Consider the following 12,180-nt stretch of genomic DNA (forward strand, 5'->3'; position numbering starts at 1 on the left):
TGTAGGGAAGTAATTGAATGCTAATAGTACAACACTGCAGTGAAAAATGAGGCCATATCTTCATACTAAGCTCTAGTTTTCTCCTTGTTGTAAGTACTGTGCCTATTACCATGCACTGGAGTGCACTTCTGACTCAGGCAGAGAGCTTTCGTGTTTGGGACATTCTAGTTCATCATTTTTGAACATTCCTGTGGTGGGACAACCCTGTTAAATTTTAGAGGTGCTTATCTTTCCACTCACCTCACTTGAAAAGAAAATAGAGCTTGTGTTAAAACTTGGTGTCTGCAAATGGCTGGAAATCAACTTAGGGACTTGGAAGCCAGTTTTGATTAGATAGCAAAATTGAAATGATTTAAGAACACCTGTTTTGCTTATTGCATGTGATTTTTGTTAATTTTAAGAAGACCTGATGGACTGTGAGTCCATGAGAACATGTAGATTTTTTACTTTTTGATATTTCTGTTTGCACCAAATTGTTTTAATATTTCAAGCATGGAGGCAGGAAGACAGACCATCCCCACCAACTTTTTTGGCTTGAGAGAGATCTCGAGCACTGTACCACAAATGTTTTGTAGCCAGTAGAGAAGGTGAGCTTAGCTAATTTCTCCTTCAACATTCTTTTACCTCATGTTTTTTTGAGTATGAATGCATAGTTTACAGATTCACCCTGTATCTGTGGTAGGTCAACCTCGCTTGTTTGAGGGAAGGAGTTAAAAACAGGAATAAAAATAATTGTATATGGCACGTGATCCATCCTGACTTCAGAGGGGCTTTAAATACTGAGGCCATAAATGGAAATGTGCTCGGTAGGAAAGATGTGGGCAGATGGGGAAGAGCCAGAGGGGAGTGACAAGAATAGGACGCTTAGCAAACGTAAGCTGTAATGGAAGATGGAAGGAATTGATTTGTTTAGCCTAAAAATACAGAAGGAAATGAGTCACCCAATATAGAAATGGTTGCTTTAAAAGGCACAACAATCATTTTTTTCTCCATGACTCCTGAGAGAGGCAGGAGGGCATCAGGCAAGGATTAAAGCTGGGTAGTAGGATAAATGTTTGAACTTTCAGGGAAGTGGCAAAATGAAAGGCTGTTGGGAAAACCTGCGGGGTAGGAGTTTGGAGAACAGGTTAGACGGAAATCTGTCAAAGTGGTTTGGGTACATGCCCTGGGGTGGTGCAATTGGGTGGTATTTTGAAATATCTTCCTTTTATGATGGTTGATACCAGGTGTAGATCTCAAGAGACTGATCTTGTAGGGATTCACAACACTATTTCATGTTCTGATGAAGGAGACATTGAAATTTTGTGGGTGAATGATGGATCCATCCCTGCTTGCCTGATCTTGCACAGCATGGTATCTCCTTTTCCGTGGTCGGTCGCTCCCAAGGGAGCTGACACCGTATCCCCACCCTGGCTGGGCTCATGGCCATGCACTGCTGGGACTGATGCACACAGCCATCCCAGCCTGGTTCTGACCCTTTCCTGGAGGAAAGATTTGCTGCCTTCTGGAAAAGGAGGGCAGACCTCATTTTGAGTCTTTTCCATGTCCTCTCCCACCTACTAGAAGTGTTTTTTTGGGAAGAGGAGATTCAGAAGATGAGAGGATGGAAAATCAGAGTGGATATGAAAGGCCATAAAAGGCGTACAGTCATTTTGGGACTCTGAAATATTGGTCATCTTAGGTTGATAGAATCGTAGAATTGTTAAGGTTGGAAAAGACCTCTAAGATCATTGAATCCAACCGTTAATGTCCTAAATGCTGGACTTGAGTATTTCCAGGCCTGTAATTGAATTTTAGGCTAGTTCTTCTCCCAGTATTTGGATATCCAGGTTTGGATATCTCCTGATCTGCAGCACCCTGAGCATCAGAGCTGTATTTGTACCTCCTCATTGGAATATATTGGTGCCTCATTTTACCAGCACTTAGGAGTTAAATTTATTTATCTGCTCTTCTTCCAAGGAAACTTAGGGGAGATAAACACTTAAAACCCAGCCTCCATTACTGATTTAAATGGCTTATAAAATTTTTAAACTGTTTATGATTGTTTTTCATTCTTATGTGTATGGTTTCTCTTCTCAGTATTACTCTCAGATAAATGTGTTGGGAGAATCCAGACAAAATCCATGCTTATACAGCTGAGGATTGGAAACTCAGTAAGCAAGCAGGCCACTATAGTCTGTGTGAAACAATAATCATTCTTTCTGCTATTAAAAGTAACTGCTAACCAAAACAAGGAGAAGATGGTACAAAATACACAGATCAGATACAAGGCTTCTCCTGCAGCCCAAATGCTTCTCGTGTGTGTCATAGTACATATGTGATACTTAATAATATTCCAACTATTATGTCCTTTAAAATGCACATTTTACCCACGTGTGCTGAAATTTGCCATGTAGCAAGAGCTGTTACTTCTTTCTCTCGGATCTTAAATCTTATGCCTGGTGCAGATTTGAGAATTAATGCAAATAAAACAGACGTTGAGAGGAGCAAAATACAGACATTGAAAATATGTTCCATCAGTGGCATTTACATAATTGCAATTACTGAAAATCTCAAAATTAGAGCCTTGGACAGTGCTGGGAGAATGCGAGCTTATTATAGGGAACTCTTGCTGGTTTGGAACACACACATCCATCGTTCCTGAAGCGAATGTGTTTGTATTGCTGAACAATACTCTTGGTTTTCTGTTATCCCACTTCTCAGGGTTACCTCATTCATAATTTCTTGCTACCTTTTCACTCTGCTTATATATGGCTTAACTGTATCTTTTCATTTGCACCTCGTCTTCTAATTAGTTCGGGCTTTCCTCTTGACTGGAAGCAACAAACTGAGAAGGACTTTGTCTTTCACTGTTCTCCCTTGTTCCATCCTTTGTAAATCCCAGGTTGGAACAAGAGGGGAAAAATTATTTTCATAGAATCATAGAGTGGTTTGGGTTGAAGGAACCTTAAAGCTCCCACCCCCTGCAGTGGGCAGGGACACCTTCCACTAGCCCAGCTTGCTCCAAGCCCCATCCAACCTGGCCTTGGATGCTTCCGGGATCGGCAGTGGGAAGCCATTCTCCCTCAGTCCTGTCGCTCCATCCCTTGTAAAAAGTCTCTCTCTATGTTTCCTGTAGGCTCCCTTCAGGCACTGGAAGGCCACAATTAGGTCACCCTGAAGCTTCTCTTCTCCAGGAACAATCCCAATTCTCTCAGCCTTTCCTCACAACAGAGCTGCTCCATCTTACATGTATCCTGCTAAATTCCCTGTTAAGACCTGGATAATGGGACACTGTCATTATCCTGACATGTAGGAGGATGTTGGTGCACTTTATGGAACTGCTTGGATGTAATAAGAAAAATGTAATAAGCATGGTCTGCCCAAAGCTGCAGTTGACAGATCAAAGCCAGTGACCAGCTTAACTCCAGACTCTGCAAGAGGAAGCACCATCACTGTGGTGTTGTTTGCAGGTGGGGGGAACCAACTGCTATTTTTAGCACCTCCTCAAAGTGCCTGTTTGGTGGTTGCCATCATTTCCATGAGCCCGTCCTAGAATGTAACCCTAGATGTTGTATTAAGGCAGCAAAGGAGGATCTGTGCACATGGGGAGCATCAGTCTTGGTTGGTTTTGACAGCACAGGAAAATCTCAGGAGGCTTTGCTTGCATGTGAGGGCAGTTCTCAGTGAACTGATTTTACAAAGAGTTAAAGTAGAGCATGTTCCAAAAATAGGCTGGAAAAGGCCAATTTTGGGACTAGAAAAGCAGTTTAAGGAATCACTACAGCTGATGAAAATGAAAATGTTGAAAACGTAGGCCCAACTATTTAAACAGGGCGTACCTCCTTCTCTATGTTCTCTCATATATGTTTGAAGGGCGTAAAACTCTTCAAAACCATCCCAGTAAAAAGCTCTGCAAAACTGTGGTGGCTATAACCCTCCTACCATTCCAGCAAGGTGGCTTTGTGGAGCAGGAACACCATAACACCCCGGCTCCCTCTCACACCGTTTGTCCCTGGCTGTAAATGTTTCACAGACTTCACCCAGTCTTGTTTTTTCATGCTCAATGCCAGCTCTTTCTGTGTTACTGCACTTGGTGGAAAACTGCCTTCAGGAGACACGCATGAAGAATTGGGAAGTGTGAGTAATATCTATATTTACTATAAATAACTACTTTTGTAAAAGCTGGATGAGTGAGAGAGACAGAATCGTTGATGACACAGGCTTAATAAGCAGAAAATTATTTTTTGAGACAGGTTTTGTTATCTAGGGTGGCTTTACAATCCAGAAGAGCAACATACCTGCAAAAGTGTAAGGTTAGTTGTGCTTTTTGTTGCCAAGTGCCCTCTGAAGTTTCCTCAAGAGTCAGCCTAGTCTTCCAAGTCATCAGTAATGGAGTTTTTAACTTCTTTCCATCTATATTTTATTCGCTAGATAAAAGTTTCAACCACTTTGATGTACCAAAGCCCACTGAAGATTGGGTGTATTAATGAGAGCTGGAGAGCAGGTCGCCTTTCTGCCCGTAGCATTTTATTTGCAGTATTTTGGATATCTTTTGATGTAAGCAACTGTTCTTCATGCTCTAAGGCACCTTGCCACCTGGATTTCTGGGGCATACAGCTGTGAGGGACAGTTTTCAGCCTCCTGCCAAGTTGTTTATAGAGGGGATGTTCCTCATCTTCATTTTGCAACTCCCTTCCTGCTGGCCCTCCTGCAGACATGTCCCTTCCTCTGCTCCCTGCCCTTGTTCTCTGGGTTTGTTACACGGATGGGCAGGACTCCTGCTGCAGGAGCAAGGTAATTTCCCATTTGACCTGAAACTTCATGCACCTTTGGAGACAGGTGTTCTGGCTTTATTTATCTCTGCTGTGCTCATTTTCTTATCCTGGCTGACCTTTTGGAGTGCCATGGAGGCTGAAGGAACCAGAAAACCCTGATTGTCAGGGCAGCGTAATCCTCATATTTCACAACAGAGGCATTTCACCAGTGATCACACCTCTTGTTATCTGTAGGGGACACCTTGATAAACCTTGAGGTTTATCAGTCTGTCTGCAGAAAGGAACTTTGAGATAGAAATCCAAGGAAAAGGGTCCCAAGCTATAAGGAAGCACAAGGATTCACACATGTGGGGTGATAAAAGTTCAGAGCTCTGAAAGGAAGCAGGATGGCAAGGTGCAGGGAAGAGTTTCCCTGCAGGATTTATTGGTAGTACTTACTTATCATTTATGTGCCTTATTTGTAATTTCATCTGTTTGCTTGCCTTAATTTCCTGTCGTCAGGCCAGCTGCTCCTATGTCTGCTTTTCACACAAAACCCTGGTGTTTGGCTACTCAACAAAATTAATTGGAATTACTGTAAATAATTAGTCCAGGCTTTCTAATATTGACTGGGAGAAAAGATGATGAGGACGTTTAGGAAGTTGTGGCCATTAGACTTAGTAAATACATGCTCTGTGAAAACCCTTCAGTGGTGGGAATTGCCCTCTTTTTTTTTTCCCCTGCTCTTCAATGATATCCTCCATCAAAGCTCAAAGGCCACTGACGTGGGCTGAGGGTGAGCTATATTTAGGTACTGCAGGAGAAATCCTGCAACTCACTCCAGAGGGAGCTTTTTCCTTCCTCTTCCTTTATTTTTTCTTCTTTTTTTTTTTCCCTGGCTCTATACTTTCAGCTGGATTTTTCTGATTTTTGAGCTCCTGCAGCTTGAGTTGAGCGTAAAGGGCATGTTAGATGTTCTTCTGAAAATAATCCCTTCATAGTTTTTAGCATCTCAAAAGCATTTAAAAAGAACTACAAATGTGTTACTGCACCACTGTGTGTGCCCCTATGCGTGACTGGTAAATGAACACTGAAAGCAGCATTCCCTAATTTCTCAGGTTACAGCAATGGAGGTTTTTTGGTGGGCTGCAGAAAGCTGCTCAGGAGTTACACATTTCTCTTTTTCTTAACCTATTTTTATCCCATTGTGAGTAAATTTTGTGTGTGTGTGTGTGTGTGTGTGCACTCTGTGAATCCTGCTCTTCCATATTGCATTCCAGGAGCTGGAGTTGCTACAGCTGAATTTCCCAGTAATTTCCCTGGGAAGGAGGAGCTCCATTATGTGGCTGGTTTCAGGATGAGGTCTGCCCTCTGGAACACATTTTGGATCCCTGATGAAAGCACAGGATTTTTCCCTGCCAAGCCTGGGTTACACTCCCTGCATCAGTGCAGACTCACTGCGTGATGCTGGCTGGGTTTGCAGAATCAGGTTTTTTTCCAAAATAAATGCCAGGCACTGTGTCTGCTGCTGCCTTCCCTTTGCATGCCTGAATGGCTTCAGTCTCTCCCACTGCTGCTTGGGGATAAAACTCAACTACTCAAAAGTGGTTTTTTTCCAGGGTCTGATTATACTTTATCACAGAACTAAAGGCTGGATGAGGTTGGAAGAGACCTCTGGATGTCATCTGGTCCAGCCCCTGATCAAGCAGGGCTGTCTAGAACCTCCTGCCCAGGGTCAAGTCCAGACACCTTTTAGACATCTCCAAGGATGGAGATACTGACAGGGGTGGGGCATCATGGGCAACTCCTTCATGCTGGGCTGAGGAGATACAGACCTGAGACAGCAAGAGGATTTATTAAAACATTCCGTTTAAGACAAGGTTTTTGTTACGAAGTGTGACCTCAAGCTTCACCCAAATGCACAAACAACAGCCATGTTTTCAAGTCCTCCCAAGTGAGGACCAAGGTGCTCCAGGCAGCAGGACAGCCAAAGGACTGTGGTGACAGTGTCTTTCTTAGGTGTCTTCTCACCACAAGAATCCATTCCTGCCTGTGTGTGTGAAGGTTAAATTCACTGCTGGGCCCTGGCTCACCTGTCTGGTGTATACTGTGGGGGTGATGTGCATCTGGAGCGCTCAGGCTCGTGACATGGTTCTGGGGGTGTCGTGTGCAGGACTAGGAGTTGGTCCTTGTGGGTCCATTCCAAGTCAGGATATTCTGTGATCCTGTGAGGCACTGCCTGGTGCTTGGTGTGTGCACACTGAGTTCCTCCCCAGCCTGGCTTCCAAAGCCCATGGTCAGATGGATCCATGGTTTTCATCATCCCTCATTCCCTGTGTGGATACTGAGAGGAGGAGAACCACCCAACGTACGCGATCCATGCTGTGCCCAGGACACCCTTCTGGACTGGATGCCTGTACACATTCTGGCAGAGGTAATGTGATTCCTCTGATGAAATTACATCCAAGAATAATCTCCTTTGACTAGTATCTGAGATCTTTCCATGCTTGATTTGCCCCTTTGTTATAAAGTTACCCTAAATAACATGTTCAGGTGATTTTGCTTCCAGGTAGATAGAGGAAAAAAAGAGAGGTTCTCTTCCTGCCAAAGGATAGCACAAAAAAATGAGCCCTTATGTACACATAAAGCAAGGAAACTCAAGTAGAATCTCATAGGTCAGTGCTTCTCCCTTGTTCATCCTGATGGATCCAGACAGCCCATGTGAGATATTATTACCTGAGGCTGGTGCTCATGACTGAGCGAGGTTAAAAAGCGCTGGGCTGGCATATTGAAATTTTACATCTCATCGTTCAGTCCATTTCTAACTCATGCATTTGGTTCCTCCTTTTCAAATACAGTTATTTTTAAGAACAGTTTATGGTATAAAAAGAAAACAAATACTTCATTTTTCCCCTAAGTGCCTTTAATGATGAATTGCATGGGTCTGGAAAACAGTTTAAAGGTGCTGTTGGCTCCTTTGAAGAAAAGTGTCATCTTGATATAAATCAGGAATATTATTTTATAAGCGACTATTAGCAGCTTACCTGAGTCCATCTGTGGCAGCCTTATGAAGAAAAGCAACATACTTCAAATGAAGTTCACATGTCTCTAGAAATGGGTTCGTCAGAGGGGAGGCATCAAGGGAAATGTTGACAGATATTTAATTATAATGGCAGTAGTGGCTGTTGCTGTGTTAATAGCATCTGGCAGCAGAGTCACTGCCATCTGTTAGTGCCCTGAAATCCTGGAGATAGTGCGTCCTTTATGGAGGAATTAACAATAATTAACAAATTTATCACATGAAATCACCTTGATTGGATGACAGCCTTACATTGATAATGATTAATTGCAAAATAATGTGGAGTAAAATGTCCACTATTCTCCTTTTTTGCTACTGCTGCTCTACAAATGCAGCATCCTGGGGGATTTCCTTTCAAGCCTGTGGTGTGAGGCAGCATTTACTGCATTTATTTTAAATAATCCTTATAAGCAGAGCTAAATTAAAACCAAACTTCTGCATATTCATTTCGATTTGCAACAGATTAGGTCTCTAAAATCAGTTGTGGTTCTGTTGGTGCGTGGTAACTTATTTAATGTTAAATAAGGGAGAAAATGAGGTTGGACTGCAAGAAGTGACCCTTAAGCCAAAGTCAAGTCAGTCTGGAAGAACAATCTGACTGCATTAAAGCATTTCAAGGTGTTTTTGTTAGCTTAGTATTAGAAGACAAACCATTAATTTCTGATGAGTCAGTTTGTCTTCGAAGTGATGAGGAAAAAATATTCTATTTGTTTGCATTTGGAAGAATTATTTTTGAATACCTATTTTTATCCAAGCCAGTATTTCGATCAGTGCAATGAAATATCGCTGCCATAAGTAAGAGTTATAAACAAAGCAATGAGCCAATTTGAGACCTGGTTGGGTTTTATTTTTCTCTTAACTCTTCCATTTCTGTCCATACTCTTTGCTTAAATAGGAGAGCTGTAATAGATAATTGAGGTGTGGTAATTATCAGGAGCAATAGGAGAGAAAGAGTAAACTCTGGAATCTTGAAGTCAACTAAACAGGAATTTTATTTCTCTTTTCACATTTTCTTTCCCATGCGTGTCAGTTAATATTCTGAATATTGCTCTGGGACCCACAGTGAGAAGGCAACATACACTTTTCTTGTGTCCTTCTATTTGTTCCTAAGTGCCAGAAATTCTTTAGGCTGGGATTTGGGCTAATTCCAGCTCCTGATAGAGCTGCACTGACACCAAACCACGAGCAGAGGTGTGGAAAGCTGAGTTTATGCTGCCTTGATTTATCACAGCTTCTGACACAGGAGCTGTAGATCAGTCTTCCCTTCCCATCCCATGGAGTAGATCTGAGGGTAAAGGCTCACATGGCGCAGGAGGCTAGGGTTTAGCTGATTTATGGCTTCGGTGTCTTCTCCATGAATATCTTCTCCATGAGACCCATCCCTCTCTTTTTGTTTTGCTTTGACAGCCATGTGAGTCAGACATGAGGTCATTGGTTGTGTGTCTGTGTACACACGTGTTCATCACACGCAACATGTACATGTCACACCCTCCTAGCACTGTTAAAATTAGAACATGCTTTGAAAAAAGTGATTTTGCCTTTTGTTCTGCTGCTCTGGCTTGATATCACGGGATCCTGGGCAGGCAGGCAGTGGCTGGTGGGATGTAGCAAACACAGACACCCTTGGTAAGGCTTGGAAGAAGGGTTTGTTTCTCTCTCACTGCTATTTTCATGCAAGGCACTGTTCCCTGGTTAGGAGGATTAAAAGATATGCATTAAACAGTGTTAAATATGCTGAGGCAGTTGATGTTTACAGCCCTTGTAGAATTATTCATTAAAATATTAACTGCTAGACAGCCTCCTTTTTTTTTTTTATTCAGTGATTTAGTAGCCCTCTCCAAAATCTTGTGTGATTCAGACATTCAAAGACTAAATAAGGCTAAATAAAACCACCAAAATTACCCACTAAAACACTGATTCTTGGGTTTATGTTTCTTAAATTGCCATGGATGTGACATGCCTAAGAAATACAGAGGGATTTGTGGAGCGGGTGAGCTCTAAGATTTGACTCAGACCTCTCCCATCTGCACCAGCAGCTTTCCCTAACACATGGCACTGGGAAGATCTGGAAGGGGCCATATCCATCTGAAGGATTTTGGAAATAATAGATATGTGTGTGCACCAAGTTTTGGGTTACAGAAGCTTGTGACATGATGACGAGGTGTTACCAAGCAGTGCTGGCTCTCAATGGCTCTCAACTCTCTCTTTCCCCTCCCAGGCCTTTTTAAAGGTGTTTTTAATGGTTCTGGTCCTCTGCAAAGGACAGGGTTGTATTCTTGTCTATAAACACTGACTGGTTTGTCTTGGAATGAACCTTAAAGCCCATCCAGTGCCACCCCCTGCCATGGGCAGGGACACCTTCCACTAGCCCAGGTGGCTCCAAGCCGCATCCAGCCTGGCCTTGGACGCTTCCAGGGATCCAGGGGCAGCCACAGCTTCTCTGGGCAACCTGTGCCAGGGCCTCCCCACCTTCACAGGGAAGAGTTCCTTCCCAATATCCCATCTATCCCTGCCCTCTGGCAGTGGGAAGCTATTCCAAGTGTCGTGTCCCTCCATCCCTTGTCCCAAATCCCCCTCCAGCTCTCCTGGAGCCCCTTTAGGCCCTGGAAGGGGCTCTGAGGTCTCTCTGGAGCCCTCTCTTCTCCAGGTGAACACTCCCAGCTCTCCCAGCCTGGCTCCAGAGCAGAGGAGCCTGTGGAGCATCTCTGTGGCCTTCTCTGGACTCTCTCCAGCAGCCCCACATCCTTCTTTTTGGGATCTCCAGAGATGATTTGCTTCCTTGGGTCTCTTGTGCCCAATTTTTGAAGAGCCGTTGCTGCTCTTCACCAGCATGTTTGACATATGCTTCCTCCTGCAGACAGATCCTCAATGCTGATGTTTCCCCCTCTGTTCTGAGCCAGCCTGTGGGTGCTGGGTGACACTGGGACTGCCTTCCCAGTGCTTTGCCTTGCTCTGGTGAAGGTGGAGGCTGGTGTTGTTACTGATTTATATGAGCACCCCGCATTTCCCATGGACCTCTGGAGAGTTACAGGCCAGCACAGAGTTTGATTCCTGGATTTCACCCAGTGACTCAGAGGCAATTCCGCATGCCACTGAGCCCAGGGCATTTAAAAATTGCCCACCTGGGGTCATTTCATCTCTTGTGTTACCTTTAATTTCATTTTTGCTGAGCTTCTCTCATTCGGTTGTGCAGGTAGAAGAGCCTGGACCCAGCTGAGTGTGACACCCTGATGACAAATGCCTGTTACCCTTTGTGTGCTTAATAACTACTGATTAAATACTCTGATAAATACACTGTTGTGTGCTTTTTGTGTGTTTCAGGAAAAAAGTGCCAGTTCAAATGCAAGACTTAAATCTAATAAAGAGATCCCAGGATTAGTACATCAACCCAGAGCAAAGTAAGTTCAATTTCTTTTGTTTAAATCATAATAAAAATAAACACGGGGTTAAGCAGTGTCTGTGAGGTTCACAGTTACTGCCTAGCAAAGACAAAGTAATGACTCCAGCAGCCCTAAAGTCATGCTGAGTTAAGTACAAGAGGTAAGATCACCTGTGTCCCAAGACTGGGAAGCATCCTCTCCTTTGCACAGCAAAGATGCAGGATTGAAAATAGGTGAAACGCATCCTATTGTGCCTGACAGAAGACCCTGTGCTATTTTTCAGCTTTCTATACAAGTTACACAGAACAAACTTCTCTATATCCACTAGTGTTCCTAAATATGACTGGATCAGTCCCAGGGAGGTTTTTGCTAGCTCCTGGTTTAGATTAGCAGCTGCTCTGCCTGAGTCTGGGAATGGTCAGGTTGTTAAAATGAGGGTTGTTCTGTAGCTCTGAGTTCTTCCCTGCTTGGTTGGCTGTTCTGTGCCCATACTCTGCCTGGGGTCAGTCAGTGTTACATGAAATATTTGCCTCTTGTGGCAGAGCTGGTTATTGATAGTAGTAACTCATTTCTTATCTAACTCAGTGTTACATTTTAATCACTAATTGGCTGGGAAAGAACAGATTATGTGGAGCCACATATTGGGTTTGTGAAGAACAAGTGATAAAGGTTGGTGATTTGGATTTTGAACACCAGTGGAAATGCTGTTCCTTGTGCCCTGCCCTCGGGGCACTTAATAACTTAAACTTGCTGCCTGTCAAGTGCCTTGAACACGATTTAAAGTCTGGAAACTTCAGTTATTTCCTAATCAACTGACAGTGTAATTCAGCCTCTTCTCAAAGGGAAAAGCTGAGTGCTTTGGATGTAATTGAAAAGAAATTCATGGTAGGATGGTGGAGGTAAAATCACTCTTCAGCAATGCTGTACTTCATTACTGTGATTCAGTCCTTCCCAGCAGGGTCAGAGATGTATTTAAGATGCTCTA

The 12,180-nt window shown here is 43.4% G+C and overlaps 1 protein-coding gene across 3 annotated transcripts in view; it reads left to right on the plus strand.

The window, feature by feature from the left end:
• The window catches only part of CUNH1orf21 (chromosome unknown C1orf21 homolog), a 70,334-nt gene that overhangs the window by 39,033 nt on the left and 19,121 nt on the right, over positions 1–12,180 (plus strand). For 2 of the 3 annotated variants that reach the window (XM_017736455.1, XM_017736457.1), the window contains exon 3: positions 11,137–11,213. In XM_017736455.1, the coding sequence (XP_017591944.1) occupies positions 11,137–11,213 (77 nt within the window). Of the gene's footprint in view, positions 1–4,052; positions 4,120–6,016; positions 7,171–11,136; positions 11,214–12,180 lie in introns of those variants that run through there. The other variant, XM_017736456.1, reaches the window with a different exon arrangement.

Source organism: Corvus brachyrhynchos, unplaced genomic scaffold (genome assembly GCF_000691975.1).
Source record: "Corvus brachyrhynchos isolate BGI_N302 unplaced genomic scaffold, ASM69197v1 scaffold155, whole genome shotgun sequence".
NCBI lineage: Eukaryota > Metazoa > Chordata > Aves > Passeriformes > Corvidae > Corvus > Corvus brachyrhynchos.